This window comes from Melospiza georgiana, chromosome 4 (genome assembly GCF_028018845.1).
Source record: "Melospiza georgiana isolate bMelGeo1 chromosome 4, bMelGeo1.pri, whole genome shotgun sequence".
NCBI lineage: Eukaryota > Metazoa > Chordata > Aves > Passeriformes > Passerellidae > Melospiza > Melospiza georgiana.
Window position 1 is genome coordinate 36,285,991 of NC_080433.1, and position 20,246 is coordinate 36,306,236.

Consider the following 20,246-nt stretch of genomic DNA (forward strand, 5'->3'; position numbering starts at 1 on the left):
AATCTTACCCCTCTCTCCCTCTTCCTCCCTAAAAGAAACTCAACCAGTTAACATTTTTCTGAAAAGCACAAGCCAAGGTAAATCTGCAATTTCCAAATAGCTCAAAAAAGTTTATTGTTTTATCACTAGGCTACAGTACAGGGAAGTGAGTGAAAGGGACTGGCATTTTTCACAGGAAATGAGCCTAGGAATGGTTACATTAATGCTGAATTTTCCTGGAAATACAAAACCATAACTACTCATGGGACAAGTCTCATAGGATTCCTGCCCAAACGTCCTGGGGTTTTTTGCTGTTTGTTGCAAACAAATCATTCCAAGTAACAAAGGAATGCCTGGCTTTGAGATGTGAGCAAAACCAAAGGGCCATGACCCCTCTCTGGTCTGCTAATTCTTGTTCGTGTCAAACTTCTAAACTTGTTCGTGTCAACTTCTCCATCTCAGTCACTGGGGCATTTCAGATGCTCCGCCCATTGAGATGGAGAATATGCTTGAGCATATTGGCTCAGGTGGTTGTTGTTAGGACTCATTTGTATTTCTTGAGTACTTTAAAATAATATTTACAGCAAGATTCAGAAAGGTTCCCTTAGCTTTTTAGAATTATATAAAAAATATTCAATATTGTACCATTTTATTCTTTGTACTGCCTTTTGGCGGGGGGGAGTTGTTTATTTGTTGGGGGGGTTTGTTTGTTTTTTTTTAAAATGCTTTGAAATTATGAAGACATCTGAGTGATCACTTGCACCCTCAACAACCTGAAATGCTAGTTTCCAAACAGATGAATAAGAGAACAAACTCATTGATCATTTTAGCCCCTCCAAAAATTCTCAACTTAAGAAAAAATACTAACTTTTGATAACTGCAAAAAACAATTTAAAAATTGCTGATAAGAATACAACTTCAAGGGAAAAAGGAATATCTATTATCAGGAACTAGAAGACTACAAACCTATTCAGCTTTTCTAAACAATAAGAAATTATTGAATAGCTAGAGAATCCTCTTATAAAGAAACTACTTTAAAAATATTAAATTCCTAAAAAAATATTTTCATGTTAAAAACTACTAATGCCTAAATAATTGGAAATAACCTAAAAGTGAAAATTATAAAACATAACAGGAGCCAAATCCTGGTGTAATTAATGAAGTTGTTATATTAACACTAGAACTTAAGTCTAAGTCTGTAGCATTCAGATAGTAACTGATGAAGTTATTGCAAAACAGCATTTAGCGAAGCAGAGAAATCATCCAATTGAAAAGACTTCCATCGCGTATTATACATCCATTGGCAAGATCAAACATATCTTTCAAACTTGTTATTGATTGCAAAGTAACATCAAATGGGATCTGAAAAAAAAAATAAATACTAAATTAATAACTTTATTAAGCTTAGAGGTACCAAGGTACCAGAAAGCACATATATACCAATATATATATATATACACACACATGTATATACCAATATACATACACATCTATACCAATAGTTTCATATAAAGTCAGATTTCTGAAATTCAACCAATGAGTAAGTTAGAAATATTTATTGCCTGGGTATAAATTTGTGGTTAATGACATTTCTTGCAGGAAACTAGTAAAACAGGATTCAAGGGAGGAAACTTTTATGAACAGTCTTGCTCACAAAGTTTATCATGACCATCTGTAGGTAAAATGAAGAGCAGCAAGTATGGTTAGTAATTTGGAAGGCTTTTCCTAAGATGAGCAAATGAAGGAATTGAGCTAACAGCAAAAGGTGAAATAGAGGGCAATCATAAACTGGTTTGAGTGTCCATTGAACACGGAGAACTATTTAACTGATTTAGGTATCAACAAAAAACAATTGAAGACAGAGATGACTTGAATAAGTTACATAGGGAGGTTAATTTTTAATGAAATTATTTTATTTATAAATTTACTTCCAATGTTTAAGACTGGAGCTTCCAAACACTATATCTCTCTCAAGGACATAGCTACTCATTAAACAGCATTAAAAACAAGTAGGCTGATAATTTTTTATTCTTAAAACATGAAGAGCCGAATCATTTTAAATGAATAATTCAATGAAAACGCACTTGTTCCATTTGTAAATATAATTCAGGGCTGAATCAAAAGCACTGTAAGACACAGAGAGAGAAAAAACAATCAAAGAAGAGAAAGTGGCAACACGACAGAAGAGTGACAGCTCATACAATGAGAAAACAAAGACTACAAATTAGAACTGACTTTGCCCAATTAATTCACCAGAAGATGAGCAACAGAAAAGTGTTTGGTGGGGGAAAATGGTGAAAAACTACATATAAGAAATGTATCTGCTGCCTTCTCCTCCATTCCAAAACAAAGGGAATGTACTATTCTGTGGTGTACATAGTCCCTCCCAGAGCTTTCTGTCTCTGGGTGAGACAGGGTAATGCACACATACAGCTTATATGAAAGTTTGGAAACGCTACTGTGAAACATGCTATACATTGGGAAGTGCTAAGCACCCTACAAGTTCTGTTGGCTTCAGAGAAGAACAAAGATACTCAGCATCTTGAAGGATTAGGCTTCAGCTGCTCAACCAAAACTACCATATCTCAAAGCATCTTAGTTTGAAGTTTCTATCTGAAACTTCATGATGAAAAGTACTGTGATGTTCCACCTGGTTGTGGAATTTAGAGAGAATAAAAGCAGTGCAGTAAACATCATATTTTTAATAGAAGAACACCACTAAATCTGCTCCCTCGCTTCCATCGCAGATCCACAAATAGAAGCAGGCAAAGTGAAAGGAATTCACAAGAATTTAAACAGTTCCAGAAATTTTCCATGATTCTGTGGAAGTTTGTCTGTATCTTTCCCTAGGAATCTATCAAATATTGCTACCATGGAAGATACTTCAGTGGGACTCTGAGAAGTACAGCTTTGCAGAAGGGATGTGGGTGTATTCTGATGCATTGATTAAGCCAGATTGTGTGATATGAAGGCCTGGGAGTCATTTGAGAGAGAACTTCAGGATGGATAACGAGGGGTGGCAGGAATGGTGCAATGTGTACCAAAGGGCAGTGTGCACTCTCAGGTACTGGGCTGCAGGATGCACAGGACAGATTCTCTCTGCTATAACAGGCACTAGCCCAATGTTCTCAGATAAAAGTCACATTCTGTTCTGGTAGGAAGAGCTCTCTGACTGGAAGGGTACAGTGGATGCCTTTTCCATTATCATTCCATTGTGAACAATTACTGGCAAGATGTTTGAGGATCAGTTGAGGGAGTGATAATTGGAGTGGACTCCAGAATCTCCTGTGGAGTCCCTTGAGCCCTGGGAGCTGTGGTCCTTCCCTGATGTCCCCAAGGTGGCTGAGAACACTGAACAGCACTACTCCCCACCCTGGGCCAGTTCCCACAGTCTCCTCTGGGATACTGACTGCACTGGGCAACAACAGCACGAATAAGATGCTTTGTCCCATCAGCAGGGACAAAAAAATTGCATGCTATCTCTCAAAACATGTCATGGGCAAGACAGAGAAAGCTAAAGAAAATGGAATAATCAAACCTGAATAACTGCAAAAATGCAAGAATGGAAAGAAATTGCATTTGGTGATTCCATCATGGAAATTCACTGGAGTCTGTGTAAACAACAACCAGAGAGTGGTGAATAATCTGTTTAACCACTGTGAGCAAAAATCCCCTTTTAATACATTTTTGCGTGTATGAAAAGTTGATTCTAATGAACAGTGAAGATATTCACAGTTTGTAATCATGCACATTTGTATTTTATTTTTAAAGATGATAAAATAAAACCAAAACAAAATAAGGAAAAAAATGGGAAGATGCTTAGTGGTATAATCCTTGTTTCAGTTTAATTGAACAATTGTTTTATTTTAGAAAACAGATTTTTACTCTAAATGAGAACAACATACCTCAGTTAATGGAGGGGACAGGGCTGGATCAACAGAAAGCAGTGCTTTGACTTCAGATAAACACCTTTTAGCAATTTCCTAATGGTATAAAACAAGAAGAAATTTGTACTATCTGTGTACTACAAACATATGCTGTACTATCAGTCTCCTCTGATAAGCTAACAGATGGCTCAGCCTTACAAAATTTTTCAGAATATTCAAGTTTTAGGTTATTCTAATTGAATTCACAGCAAAGTAAACCTTAGCTGATGAATATAAATTTTCTGCAACACAAACAGTAGTGTTTCCTGTACAAACACAATGCCCAAATCTTGCCGTTTCTACTGAGGCAAAATTGCTCCTGGTTCAGGTTTTAAATCCAGTGACTGAGCATACTTTTGCTATGTGTTTACTGAAGATATGATAAACAAACACCCTGACAGATGATATTTATACATGTATAATGCATGGCATGTTAATCTTATTAGTATTCTAAACATTTTTTACCAATTACTGACATATATTAATGAAATTTTGAGCAAACACCTTCAGGTAATCAGAAACACCCACTAAAGGACAGCTCTGTCTACCCTCCTGAGCACAGTGATTGGCCAAAATACCATTTGTTCTCCAAGCTGGTCAAAATACAGCCTCGTAATAATGGCACAGTGCACAATTGTCACTGTTTCACAGCATCCATCAGGCAAAATGACAGCCTCTACATCATTAATCATTTCACATAATAGATATAAAGAGAATCCTGTCACATGATAAATGTCTCCCACTTTGAAAATAAACGTCTATTTTGCCTTGGCATTTATCAAGCAGCACTTATGCTGTGGCAACATTCTATTCCAATGACATTATCTCAAACAGAGCACATGGAAAATTCTGAAATTACCTTTTGTGTGTGTGTATGTGGGGAGAGTATTGCTTGTGGACCATATTCAGCCTTGCTAATAAAAAGAAAAGAGGATGGCACAGAGAAAATGAAAATAAACTCCATGCCAATTTTAGTCATCTCTCAATAACATTATTGAAGGTTCTTATTTCAGAAACCACCACTGCCCATTTTACATTGACAATGTGTAACTGATGTTTAAAAAGCACTTTTGGGTTGATCACCATGCTAATTTAGCACATTGCCAAGGATTTTCATATGTAGATTACTATAAATTAGGTATAAGTTTCCAAATAGTTTCCAAAAAGTACCTGAAGAGGTAGCCTTTATTTTCAAGTAAAAGGTTGAAAATACCTGGGTTTTTTTCTAAAGCGACAAGTAATATATAAGAAAAAGTTAAATATTAAATAAAGAGTGAAAGTATTTCAACTTTTCTTTAAAGAGGCATGGGAAGCTTAATGCCTGCCTTTATGTCTTCCTTCCAAGTTGCCCATCATTTATTTCCCCAAAACAGGCATCTTAAATCATATAAGAGCCAAGCTGCTCTCACTTACTTCTATTTTACCATCGAGATGCACTTTTGCATCACTTTTCTTTGGTTTAGATGGAGGAATTACTTTCAAAGTTTCATTTTGCTCAGGTAAACTTGTACGTCCTGCAGTTGAAAAGCTCTTAGCAGCTTGCATCGATAATTCAATTTGCTCCTTCAGATCAGACAATTTCTCCCTTAAAGAAATAATTCTAAAAGAAGACAAAGTTTTTCATTATGACTGCTATAAAACAACAATATTTGTTGTTTCCAGGTTATAATTAGGCTGATCTAGCTTTTATTACATAATGATTAGGTTCTACATTTTCTTTCATTGTAAGACTGATCTCATAATTTTACAAAAATAAGTTTTCCATTTAATGAAGTGGAGATATAGAATGCATTACCTTTTTACATTAAAAACAGAAGTATAATTTAGGAATGTCTCTGCAAGAAATGGCTTTTTCATCCAACCAGGGTGGCAGAGGCTGCCCATTCTTTCTTCCCTTCCACCCACTAAGCAGTCCCAAAAATTTTAAGACTAGATGAATGACAAGAAAGAAAGAACGAAAAATGCCATAGGATGTGAAATTAAGGGCAGAGTCCAGTGCTACAACTGAGAAAAATTCTTGTTTCTTAGAGTTGTAATATGGTATGGAGAAAGTTGTTGATTCAATGAGAGAATGGCAATAACTGCCGGGAGTGGTTTTTAGATCTGCTACATTGCTATGCCAGTGTAATATAATTAGCATATGTTACTTGGTTCTTTAAGAATCAAAACTAAAATGCTAATGAATGCATTGAAAAAGCAGCTGTTTGGATGAGTTTAACACATGTATGATATCTTACAGTTTTTACAGTGAAAAATATTTGAAAAGCAAAAATGAATGCTTGTAAAGATTTACAGCTCTTTGATATTTTGTACTTTATTTTCTCTCATCCTAAATGGCTGACTGATCTTTAATACAGCATGAAATAACTGGACAGAGTCAGTGATTATTTACCTAGCCAATGGAATCCAAAAGTGGCCTGAAAACATAGACACTGAACTGATGTCACTAATCCTGATAGGACTTGTATTATAAGCATAAAGCAACAAAACCTGTAAGAGAGAAGGGATTGGTAAACTGTAATGCAAGTAGACCTGAGCTATTTCAGTGATACAAGAGTACAATAAATATCAAATACAGTGTACTGATTAAGCCTTAGATAATTGACCTTCAAAAAAGAGAGGAGTATGACTTCATATGAATTTGTACTACACTCAGTTTTTATAGGTTTTAGATTAATTTAATTAATTTAATTTGATATTATTACTCTGGGTTTGAAAATTAGGTGTACCACATGATGTCAGTATCAAAATCCAGCATTGTCCTGATCCTGGTCAATCATATGCATGGCTGTCATCATGCTAGGTTTAAATCCATGAAGTGTGCATAACTCACCAATCTAAAAAAGCCATACCATTATAAGAAAATTAAGCAGAATGTTCTCATCTTTCACTGCAAGTATTTACTAGTGTAATTGAAAATATGCTTCCTAATGGTAGCTGAATATTTTGACTGTAAGGAAAATGTCAAAAATATGGCATTCATACATTATTTGGTTTTAAGAGTTGTCTCTCATCTTCTACTGATCTGTATGGTCATGCTAAAGTAATCTGCAAAACCACATTAAAAGGTACATTATTTACATTAACTCCCGGGGTTTCTATCCGTTTCCTAATAAAGATAAACGGGTCTAATAGAAATTTAGAAACAGATCTGCTATGCCAGAAAGTTTAAGATGATGGATTTTTATTGCTGTAGCAGAAATTTTACCTACACGTTGTTCCCTTGTGTAAAGATAAAACAAGTTCCATGTCATAGTTTCTCACAGTCCTGCAACCCTCTCATCTCTTTCATCTTTAGTCTGATCTTTTAGGAAAATGAGGCTTACAAAAACCCATTTTCCTTGTATATGTGGATCTTTGCTTTTCCAAGAGTCTCCCACCAAACTATTATTCGAATGTATCTACCCAAATTTAGAGTGGAGGTCTTAAAGACATCAGGGATTTACAACAGGCATGAATACAGCATAGCCTGGAAGCTCTATATGGGGAAAAAAGTTGGTTTTTTGGCCTGCCAACAAAAAACTGTCAGGGAATTCTGTTTTTTTAAAGAGCAGGTTTGCAGCAGAGTAAATAAATTCTTCCTATCACCATAATTCTGTTAAAAAGCTGGAAATCATAACACAAATATTCATTGGAAATTAGACTTAGTTTGCTCCACTACCTAAGGAACTGCTTTGCTCTAGTTATACCTTAGTTTTCATGTCATTTGATTCCTTTGCCATAGGAGGAATGTACCACTGAATGTTGATTTCCCTATCTGGAGCAACTGTTGCCCTACTCTCTGTCTTCTCATATTCTGGAATGGCAGAAACCGTAGAAGCTGGTCTCGCCTGTGAAACTAATGATATAGTTTCAGAAATATCAATAGACATCTGAAAAACAAAATAAATGTTAATTTTTTAGTAAATAATAATATTTAATAATATTTAAATTACATCATTTAAATAAATTAAAGTTTAAACTATATTTTCTGTATTTTTCTGAAACAGGAAAAATCTGTTATAATCTAGTGTCTACTGGAATTGGTATGACTTTCATTTCAGCATAAATATATGTTTATTTAGGTAAATAGGTAGTTTTTAAAGGTGTCCTTTTTACTAAGTTAAGACTTTTCAATGCTTATGTAATGACACCTTTCTAAAGCTAATACAAAGGATCTGTGGGCTGACTTAGAGATACCCACGATCATAATGATTGCTGCCTTTGACTTAAAATCATTATGGCATTATGAGTTTGGCTCAAATCTATTCTTTGGCACACTGATAATACAACATTTAGTGATGAAAAAGTAATTTGCCAAGTATAAATATTGATAATTAAAACAGGATTCTCAATGTTAGAATAATGCTTTATTTATGTTTACCTATCTGTTTTCTCAGCTTTGCAACTAACAAAGGGTGACACCTGCTGAAATTTCAACCATTTAATTTGTGAGGATTTGTTGTATTTTATAACATACAGATGGAACATTAGCAGGGCATTCATCAAATAGCTACTGTTGGCTGTCATTCACCAGGGAATTAATGCAGGAACACTGTCAGCCATCATTCATGTATGAATAAAACCTTTTCTTAAAATTGTGAAATATTTGATTTAAAGGCTGAACACACCATCTCTATTTTTTAAAGTATTACACAGATCTGCAAAGAACACTGGCCAAACAGTTGCTTTTTCAGGGAACATGGAGGCTATTTGAAATAGGCCTAATGTCTCCATCATTGGTTCCAAAATGTGGACACTGAAAACAGCTTCCTGGGAAGTTAGTCCTTCTCAAATTTTGAATGTTCATTGCTGAAAAAATGGAGAATTTAACTTATTTTCTCTACAAAAAAGTCAGCGTATGACAACTACAGGGCAGTAAATCCAAGTGAGCAAAAGATGGATTTTTTCACAACGATCTGATTTATGCCATTAAGCCAGTTACCATCCCACATGAAGCTTTAGTAGAAGTGAAGGTAACAATGAACCCAGGGGTGTGGAAGTCATAAATCTGAGCACATGGATTTGCCTTCAGCGGCCATAACCCATGGGAAGCCGTGAGCTGTGCATGGAGGACCCACTCACTACAGCCCTCTTCTAATTCAGTAATGAATCACTGTCCTGCTAGCATGGACTGTGAAAAAAATTAGGAGAAAACATATATATGGACATGAGAAGAACTTAATTTATTCTGTGCCCCTGAACTCAAGCTCTTAAAATTCCAGTTTATGCTATATATTTCTTTTTAAAATGTTTGTTATGGGTTTGGTTTTTTTCACTGAACTGAATCCTTTGGGTTTCTGTTCATATTGAATATTTTTGAAGAAGAACGTTACAACTGCTGTTGTCAAACTGGTCAGTTGCTGAATAACATATGAAAATATTTGTCTATTCAACTTTCTCAAAAGCCTGAAAACAAACTGTCTTTGTCAAGTATTTCCAGACCTACTTACTATCATGGAGCAGAACAAAAAAAAAAAAAAAAAAGGCATGAAAAATGTAACAGGGCCCAGAATTTTAAATATAGACCTAATGTAATTTGGATTCTTTGGTCAGCAGACCAGAAAAAGCCTTCAAGGGTCAAAAATAGGTTACAGAGGTAGATATAAGTCAAACAACTTCGTACATAAAACTCATTCTTTCAAAAAGTATGTCTATTTCTACTGTTAAAACTCAAAGTAATAAATTACAGTTACATTTTTAAATAACATCTATAACCTTCTGGATAGTTAAAGCTTCTAAAAATGTTGTGATAAAAATCAATGAATCTTAGAATTAAAAAAAGTAAGAGCTTTGTGCTTGTTAGCTGTCTACAACAGTGAAGTTAACACATGATTATGCAGCTTGCACCCGTCATGAACATGACAGTGAGCTCTGAAGCTTATTATTCTAGAATACTGTAATACTAATTATGTCAAAAAAAGAGCAGACAGAGTAAAATAATTTTTGATATATGATGGCTGTTATAAATGTCACATACTGTATATTTACAATTTATTCAGTGGCACAGTCAGGTCTTTGTTGGGAAATGAGTAATGATATGCTGTCCAACACTGCAGAAAGTTCACCAACTCTAGACAAGCTACCCTCACAGAAGTATTTTTATTCATTTTCATAACATACCGACTTCTCCCTCCTTAAGGCTCCCCTGTCTCCATTTAATACTGAATATAATAACTAAAAATAAGCCACAAAGACCAATCTTTCATTTTAAATTTTAGTATTAGGATAATTATTAATATAAGACATGTGATTGAGAAACTTTGAAGACAATTATATTTACAGTGGGTTTTAAAACACAATTTCATTCAATGTTCAAAACATGTGCCATGGTCAATGTAGAATCCAGAATTCTAATTCAAGATTTATCTGAGTAATGTATTCTGAGCTGCCTACATTTGAAAGCTCAAATAGGCTGCTCACGAGCCAGCGATAAAAAAAGGTTTATTTTCCAGCCACCTAATAATCAGTGAAAAAATTGGCATACAAGACCTTAAAAAGCTTTTTATAAAATATAATGTACATATTTTTTGAACGTCATGTTTTTATTATAGACTAAATTAACAATATAGAGACTGGTACATACATATTACAAAATTAACATCAAGATATTTTTGGCATGAAAGATGAAGATCTGCAAGGTTTAAAATCTCAGTCCTTAGTGAGTAACAGCCAACTTTATTAACTAATAAAAACACCTTTTTAAATATTATTCTGCTTAATCTTCTAGGGTTTAAATACACTGGCTATGGGATGAAGATTATTTTTGCAGAAATGAATAATTATTTTAACTACATAATTCACTGCGTTCACAGGATTTTGGTTTTGTGCTGATCCTGTGCATATAATTTCATTCTTCTGTAGTGCTCCCAGAAAAATTACCATTGGAATTACCAAGAATCTGAATGAAATACCAGTATAATATTTTTGAAACATTAGAAAGAATATAAGTACCTCTGAAGAATCACTTGAATTACTGAGTGGTATTTCTACATCATGTAGTTCTGCTGGAAAATTCTCAGGACAACACACTGAATATTCCAACAAATACTTTTCAAGGAAGTAATGCATTTTTGCTATGCGTAGAACAATTCCTGTGTCAGAAATCAAACCAAGGTGTCCATCTCTTCCAGAAAGTGATCCAGTTCCTGGGTATGAGCAGTTTTTAAAAGAGATGTTTAAAATTACATCATTATTTGCCATTAAAATGTCAAGTTACTACATATACACTATATTCATAAATTTTGGAAGCATCATAAAATATGTAAATAGATTATCATATAAATGCATTTCCAACAATTATACTGATTGCCCTTAAATACTACTAGCTTATGCTATTTTCACCAGTGATCAGACAGTGAAACAAACTCTCTCCAGACATTATAAAGTAGCATCAAATGGGAGGTATAATTTTGAGGTGTAGGTACCTAAATTCAAAGTGTAAGTGCCAGTATGTTCACTAGATGTCTAAGCACCCACTAGAATAAACACTTATTTATTCAACACAGCCAAAATCAGCTTTGAGAGTTCTTAAGACCCCAGTTTACACAGCTAGGGGCTGATCAGCTGAGTTTCCCCCTAGGCTCCCCAACAACAGGTAACTGTAGGTAACTAGAGCTGAGATTTACATGCACCTTTTGACACTTAATTGTAGATACATTCCTTCCAGTTCAGTGCTGAGCCAGAATACTTTCATTTGATGCTGCAGGTAGAAAACCCAGCCCTCTCTGGAATTGTTATTTTCAGAGTTGCTAGGTTTCTCTCTAAATAACACCTACACATACAATATAGTTTTGTTCTCACCTGTTGGGTCATCAATTGTATATCCATAAGATGGCCATCACATGTAGAGGCACAGTATTAAGGCCTTGCAATGAATGGATTCTTACTCTATTTGAAAGGTCCTATCCATTACCATGTTCTATTTGCAGTGAAATAACCCAAGCTTGCAAATCACATCTGGGGTTTCAGTCAAAACACATTTAATAGGGCATAGCCTTCTCATTTACCCTACACTCAGGTCTCCAAAACAGAACTTCAAATTGAACCGATTTATTTATTATGTGACTTAAGACTGATTTTTCTAAAACTAAAAATAAACATAGATTATGAATTTTTTAGAAATGCTTCAGATGTAGTAATAACAATTAAGTTTTGAGGGAGGCCTTCCTTGTATTGTGGAGGCTCATGAATAACTATGAAGAAAGGTTGTAATATCTTCACGTGCAGCATGTGTAAACTGACATAAATCTGGATTTCCATGAAGACTTTTTGCATTTATATAATTTAAAGGAACTAAAAATTAGGCTACTTCAGATTACAGCCTTTAACTCTGACACTGTTTGCCCTCAAGAACAGTCTCTCATCTATAGCAGTTATCTGGAAGGAAATAAAAATGCCTACCAGATAGGTTTGTGTTATACATTCTCTTCAAAAGATTGAGGTAGCGAATCATGAGAATCCATGTTATCGTATCTTTCTTCTGGCTAGCCTTGGTTACAGGACTTTCTGTTCCTTCACTTCCACTCTGATAGTCTTCTGTGATTTCTTTGTTTTCAGCAGAAGATACTTCGGGAGTTTCAGAGACAACATTGTATCCATCTGCAATCCCATAAGAGTTCCAGAACACACATCAAGTGGTTAGAATTCAAAAGCTACTTCTGCATTGTGTTGGAACTAACTAATCTGTAACTAAAAGTATAACTTGTGAAACTGCTTATATTTTTCATACAAGAAAAATTATTTTTACTCTTTTTTTAATATGAGCTGAAATAGTAAATAGCCTTAAAATTAGTTGAAAATTGCTTCTCAGATCAAAGGCAGGAACCTTACTAATCCTTGCAAGGAATTCAAAAGGAGTAGAGAGCAAGGTGCATTCTCTCTCTCTGAATTTGAATATGAAACCATTATTCCTACACATTGTTCAATAGAAGATATTTACTAAATGGAAATAACACAAGGAGTCACCAATCATAACTGCAGCACCTGAACTTCCCAGTTTTGTTGACCCTAACTCAGAATAGATAAGCACTCTGAAGTATTGATTGTTAGTTTTAATCCTAAATCCATTTTAGATATTAAGCACATTTTCACTGAAATATACTCTTAACTGTGAAATAAAACAAAAGATAATATTTTCTTTTGCACTGCCTAAAAGTTGTACTTATGCAGAAAGAGGAACAAATTATCAGTACAGATATCACTGCATCACTGTTTACATTCAATACTGGTTTTCACTGTATTAGTACATGGCTCTTTCAAAAGCACAATTCTTGAGCTCTGTTTCTCACTCCAAATCGAGCAAACATTGTTACAGTGATTCCTAACAGTAAACTTTCAGACAATAATCACGAGCGCTCCTACAAAATTTGAATGTCTCCATTATTCCTGACATTTCACTGTCAATGCCAAAATGACCATATTTTCCTATGGATGAAAACTTAAATATGTTTTTACCAAGAGTTTTACAGAAAATATTTAGTGTTCTATGCTGAGAATTTACAATTCAATTTATTTGTTTGTATTTTTGCCTACTATTGCTTTTCTACTTTTTCTATTCTTCTTTGTATTGGCTAGCAGAACTATCAGGAGAAACACATGTTGCATTTGCTAAAAGAAAAAAAAAATTATCTGTAATTATAAGCAAATGGAGCTAGTACAAAACAATCAGATGGAAAGTCTTAGCACACAACATTTGTTTTCATAAACTAATCAAAACACATATGTTTAAACACTGTACAGTATACAGACATGGCTCAGCTTTCCAGCACCTATCAAAAAGAGCAATTCAGTCTTTGTCATTCACTTGGCAAAATTGAAATTAAGTCACTGAACCAAAATCACTATCAATGGTTTCCTGTTTAAAAATAAACATGAATAATTTGTCTTAGTGTTTATATAACATCTAGCACTCATTATCTCAGAATTCCTAGTTTCACTGCTCAGGGGTTTTTTTAGATCAAAAACTTCCATTTCATCAACTCCTTTAGCTGAAAAATAAAAGCAGACTTTAGAAATAAACCAAAGTTCTACCAAGCTATTGGAAGCATATCTAAATAATAATCCATAGGATTGGAAAGACAGTGAAAGTTTTCTACTGACTTTGACTTTTAGAAGACATGGGCAGAAAACTTTGCAAGAGTTTGTGTTTGTCAGTTTTGGTGGGTTTTGTTGTTTGTGGTTTTGTTTTTATTTCGTTGGTTGGGTTGAGGTTTTTGGGGAATGACGCAGGGAGAGAAGCTATTCAAGACCAACATCTCCTTGCAAAATCAAGAGTAAAACTGAAACTCTCCAAGGGAATGCTAATATACCTAGAGAGAAACATCAGTTATATGTCAATGTTTGGGAAAAAAAAAAAAACAAACAGTGATGACTGATAAGAAGGCCAATATCTACTTTATATGTCTAAGGAAGTCCTGTAACAAAGGACCATCCAAAATTATGGCAGTATGTGCACTCTGTCTGTCTGAACCACAGTATGCAAAAAATGAATTTTTCCTAATATACTGAACACATGCACAGGCTGCTATTTAAAGGCTCATGAAGACTCTACTTAATATTATGTATTGCTATGCATGATGAGACTTTTGCTTTTACTTTGCAAAGGTGATATATAATTTTTCATAAATTAAAACAAGATATTAAATGTATTACTAGATTACATGGCTTATATAGCTTAATATTTATTTAATTTTCTGATATTACAAGGTATAAAGGAATACCAGATATGAAATCTCTGTAGGAAGAAAAAAGATCCATAGTAGCAAATTCTGGGATTTTTTGTTGTACTTCATCCTTCATATTCTCGTCTTTAACACTCTTCGTTCCAATTAACAGCTGAGAAGCAAGCATAGCTTCACTGACCTAAAAATAACATTTATTTTATTCAGGACTCATTCACTACAAAATTTATGTAGATTTTAATATCTTAGAGTAGCAAGATGAGAACAAAAATTAATTATTCAACATACTATATTTTTAAAAGTTAAAAAAATATTCTTTCTGACATAAGGTACACATTATATCAAAATTAATCATTACTGCTGAAAGCTTAATTACTACATACTGATTTCAAACCAGATATCCTCATCTGGATGCCATTGGTGTTTGTCCACATGTCAAATACATGTGCACACATATCAAGTCATGTGCCATTTTATTTGCACTGAGCCAAAGTTAAGGTAAGCAGAGTCATATCTGCCCAAGAGAGATTAAATGCATTATTCAGTGGCCATTTTAATTTTATTAAACAAGACCTATGCCAGAAATTTCAGGAAACCTTAACACTCTTGTTTGCATTGCCTTATTTGCTCATGTAAGTAGAATGAGATGAAATGTAAAAAAAAAAAAAAAAAAAAAAAAAAAAAATATTACCTCTTCAGAATACTGCACCAACCTGTGAAGCTGCTCTTATTGCAATCCAGGCTTGTGCTTTGTATGCTTCTGATTTCATAGCGTCCTCAGAACCCCGATCTTCAGAATAGGTCTAAAAATTATATGCCAATTCATAATCAGGATTCTAAATATATTACAGTAAAATATATTCTAAACACAGAAGACAGTCCTCCAACTTATAAAGTAATTGTTTTATTTCCAAGTTGTAAAAATTGGCATTGAATGTAAATCCATGCATTAAATGCTAAAAACAACAGCAAAAAAATCTAGAGCATACTTATTGGTTGCTTCTGGGAAAAGTTTTCTCAGAGCAGCTAATACTATTGTCACTACTGTATACAGTGTTGCTATCATATTCCCCTTTTTTGAATCTTAATTACCTCTTTTCTCTAATGCTACACATTTTGCTTTCCATCTATGGCTCATAGGAACTTTCATGTTATGAAAGACACTTGTATTTCTCATGCTGTCATTCATATTTGTATAGAAAAATTGAAATTTTATATAGTTATAGCATAGGTTTGAATGTTAAGTACATTTTCCAAGGTGCAAATTAATTTGTACATAATGGAAAATGAAAACACTGTCGGTTCAGTGTCTTCCTATTTTATATAGAAAACTATTTTATATATTATTCAACACAATAAATGTGAGAGATAACATCAAACAAGATCAAATTCTATTATATGGTTTCTTTGTGTGATTTTTCTAGGAGGACTTTTAGTTTCAGTATGATATATAAGTCGCTGCGAATAATAATATGGCAAGGTGCACAAAACATATTTCCCGTTTTGAAGAGGCCCCTGTCCAAAAGACAGAAAACATACACTGTATTTGGAAGTCACCGAATTCTCTGTGTCTGATTCATCCAAATTAGTTTCAGCAAAACGGAAATAGGATAGTGCTATTTCAAGGTACGACCGTCTTACTAACCTGTAAGAAACAGCACACAGAATAATCAGCTTAACTATCAAAGTAAGCATTACAGTGATAAAATCTGTCTCCTGCATAAGACTAGCTAGATACCTCACCAAATAAAGCATTCATCCATCTACTTTAAGTGCAACTTGTTTCAGAAATTTAGGAATTCAGAAGTCCATGGGTACCTGTTTTAAAGTGAGTCTAAAACATCTCTATGGTGTGCTTAACAAATAACACCTTCATTTAACAGTACATCAAATATAGTTTTTATTATTTGAAACAAATATTCCATAAATAAATTGCAAATGTTTAGTAAGAAAACCCTAATTCTGCAAAGGAAGTGATCTTCCCGTACTGTTTGCTTTCCTTGCTCAAGTTAAGGCATTTATCCATTGCCCTGCTTTCCCTGAAACATACGTAGCTGAATTTGGATACCAATCAAATTGGGTGCTCAGTCAAACTCTCCAAAGGATCAGCAAAAGTACTCACAGTGACCAAACCAGACTTTTGTTTCCTAACTGAGCTCAGATACTAACCTTCTTAGTTTTGAGTTCTGTACAGGAATGTTTCACATCTTCAGACAGTGCTCAGCTATCCCCACCCTCCTCCTATGTCTCCTTATCTTTTCAGTGATTTTTACAGTAGTATTGTAAACTAAGCAAAAATCATAGAATCATAGAATGTTTTTGGTTGGAAGGGGCCTTTAAAGGTCGTCTAGTCCCACTCCCTGCAAGGAGCAGGGACACTTCAACCACCTCAGGTTGCTCAGTGCATCCTTCAACCTTATCTTGAATGCTTTCCGGTACAGGGCATTTATCACCTCTCTGGGCAACCTATTCCAGTAAATCACCATTGTAAAAAAATTTCTTCCCAATATCTAGTCTTAATCTACCCTCTTTTAGTTTAAAACCATTACCCATTGTCCTATCACTACAAGCACTATTAGAGACTTTACTTCCACACTATAAGCCCCCTTAAGTACTGAAAGGCTGCCAAAATGTCTCCCTGGAACCCTTTCTTCCTCAGGCTGAAAATTCCAATTCTCTCAGTGTTTTCTCACAGGAGAGGTTTTCCAGCCTCTCATAATTTTTGTGCGACTCCACTGGACCCACTCCAACAGGTTCAAGTCTCTCCTGTGCCGAAAACTCCAGAACTAGGTGCAGTACTCCAGGAGGGATCTCATCATGTCAGAGCAGAGGGGCAGAATTATTCCCTTCAACCTGCTGAAAATCACTATACCTGGAGAATTTCTCCAACATTCCTATTCCCTATAGGTTTATAGTCTTCTTATGCAGATTCCTCCTGGCTCTGCAGATTTATTCAGATCTCACTTATGAATTAACTTCCCCAAGCACAGCAACAAACTCCTATTCACATAGCTGCTATTCTGGACAGACACATATTGCACAGAGTTGGTTGTTTATATAGTACAATAAATTCTAGCTTTAGTACAATTTGTGTAAAGCAAAATACAAAAGTCAGAGTGCTGCACAGTTAAAGACTGAGCAAACTAGCTGAAAAGATGGCAAATTCTACACTTGGTTGGCAACGATTTAGTCAAATTTCTAGTCTTGCTAACAAAAAAAGGATGTGAGACATCAAGAAACAACTTTAATTAAATAATACCACGGATATCACAGGGTTTGTATAAATGTCAGCAGGATGTTAAGTTCTCTAAAACAAGAAAGCCATGGTCCATTGATGTCACTGTACATTCTTTTAGAAAGATGGTAGCAAATTAAATGAGAGTAGCAAATTAAACTTGCAAAACTTCACCACAGTCTATTTCTGCACCATCTTCCATCATGCTGGCTGCTTGTTGAGGTTTATTACTATGCTACTACTTCTACATTCAGAGTTCTGGTTCATTAACTTAAGTAACAGAATACCCAAACAAGCAAGGTAAATTGCTGCCTTTACACTGTCTCTAACTAGATGTGGCACATTATTCATTTAGACTGGTCAAGAAACAAAAAAACTAAAGTCCAATGCGTCAGAGCTGCTTGACAGAATTTATTGGCTGTCTTGGCTCAGCTCTTCAGGCATCTTCTACGCTGATAACTAATGCCAAAGTCACTGTCCTGATATCTGTTACAAACACATTTCCTACGCTCCTCCTGCCTCTGCTCTTCTGACTATTTCTGGCTGGTAACCTTTTCAAGCTGGATTTCTGTTATCTGGAAGGGGGCAGACCACAGCTCATCCTCTGAAATATGAATAAACCTCCTGTTTAATTGATAGCTCTGTTCTCAGTGTTGACAGATAGGGCACAAATTTGGAAATAGAACAGAAAGCTGTAATTTTTGTGAAGTGTTTAAAAATGCTTTTAAATGTTCTTATCATTTGTTTCAAATAAGAGAATAAATATCCACTAGCTCTTCTCTATTGAAATGAAACTCTCTAAAACATAAAAGATACTCCATAATAGAAGTCCCAGACCAAATCTCAAAAGAATGTTTTAAAATTATATTCATGTATGATTTAAATCCTTTTCAAAGTTATATAGCTAGATTCTTACTCATATTTTTGGTCATGTTGCTGGCTGAGCTTAATAGCTTCAAACAGGGTTTCAACAGCTTGAGTTAACTTACTGCCTGTTTCTCTTGTTTGGCGTTTTACCTTACCTTAGAAAGAAATACAGAAAGTAGATTTTAATGATATTAGTAATTTTTCTTCTGTAAGACCCACCCAATCTTTTTTTACCTCCAGAGAAGTTAAACAACACAATAAATTATCTATTCTCCTTCGGTTAAGCAAGATCTTTTCCAGTATATTTAAAAGGTAATGCACAATGCTTGTATAACAATTCACAGAGTAGCTGAAATAACCAAACTTGGGAATCATAATGACCCTGAACATTTCCTGATCCCAACTAGCAGAGCATTGTGCATGAGGAGTTAATGAGCAGGCAGAGGCCTGTTCTGTGCTGTGCTGCACACACGGTGCCCCTCAGGTCCGTGTTGTGCTGGGCACATCCCACAGGATAAACACAGCCAGCTTGCTGTAACAGAAGAGTCAGTTGGCAGCATCTTCTCAGCACCTCTCTGTAAAAGTGAAGCAAGAGGTTCTTATGTGAACGTACTTTTTGTTTGACAGTAGAAATAATGAATAGCATTGTTTTCTCTCAAGAACAGCTAAAAGACGAAAATGAGTCAACTTTTTCACAGACAGGATTCGCATGCTGTGCTACACTCTGATTGGAAGCACGTTCAACACTGCACAACTTGGAATTCTCAGCCTCTGCAGTAATAGGAGATTATTTATTTACACTGTCACATTTTCCTTTTGTTAACTCCCAAAAATGCATTTTAAGAGATACATTACAAAGTCTTCAATGTTTTTCTGACTGGGATTCTCACAAACCAGCACATAATGCAAAATATAATGTTCTTAATCTTGCTGGCCACATTCTTGGATGCCTGCTAACATGCAGATGAAAGTAGCTCTAATCCAGTTTTGAAGTTAATTGTAGAATAATGCATCCTGAACTCCTGTGGTGTGGTACTAAACACAGGAGAGAGATCTGCATCTAGAGACATTAAGAAATGTCCAAATTTATTCTATTTTTATAGTAAAATGTCTCCATTTTAAGAGACATCATGCGTAACACCTCCTAGAATGGCACTTGGGATGTACAAACAGGGGTTTATTTACCCATCTGAAAAAGAAGTTCAACTTCCAAATCTGTTTTTTTTGCTGCAGCTGCTCTGCAAAGATTCAATGCTGATTCTAAATGGCTGAGAGCATGTAGCCATTGCAAGGGAAGTCTTGCAGCTGTGGAAGCTACTTTTTCAGCTAATTTGTATCCTAAAAAAAAAAAAAAAGAAACAGCTCTTTGTAAATTATTTAGTAGACAACCAATTTATGCAAAATTAAGCTAATTGCTGAGAAGAAATGCTGCTACATATTTACTGTTACAATCCAATTCTCAAAAATTCAAGTGACTGATGGATATAAATACAAAGCTATAAAGTGTTTCAGTATTGTATGATGCCACTGAGGTTTACCTAGGCCACTCAAAAGAAGCCCAAGCTACATCAACCAACC

The 20,246-nt window shown here is 34.8% G+C and overlaps 1 protein-coding gene across 1 annotated transcript in view; it reads right to left on the bottom strand.

The window, feature by feature from the left end:
- Positions 1-418: 418 nt before the first annotated feature.
- The window catches only part of CFAP54 (cilia and flagella associated protein 54), a 102,386-nt gene continuing 82,558 nt past the window's right edge, over positions 419-20,246 (bottom strand). Inside the window, exons 57-68 of the mRNA XM_058023285.1 lie at positions 19,854-20,006; positions 18,718-18,823; positions 16,106-16,211; positions 15,280-15,369; positions 14,606-14,747; positions 12,288-12,485; positions 10,839-11,032; positions 7,595-7,777; positions 6,298-6,395; positions 5,319-5,505; positions 3,885-3,962; positions 419-1,341 (exon numbers count right to left, since the gene is read on the bottom strand). Of these exons, the coding sequence (XP_057879268.1) occupies positions 1,222-1,341; positions 3,885-3,962; positions 5,319-5,505; positions 6,298-6,395; positions 7,595-7,777; positions 10,839-11,032; positions 12,288-12,485; positions 14,606-14,747; positions 15,280-15,369; positions 16,106-16,211; positions 18,718-18,823; positions 19,854-20,006 (1,655 nt within the window). The 3' untranslated portion in view covers positions 419-1,221. The remainder of the gene's footprint in view (positions 1,342-3,884; positions 3,963-5,318; positions 5,506-6,297; positions 6,396-7,594; positions 7,778-10,838; positions 11,033-12,287; positions 12,486-14,605; positions 14,748-15,279; positions 15,370-16,105; positions 16,212-18,717; positions 18,824-19,853; positions 20,007-20,246) is intronic.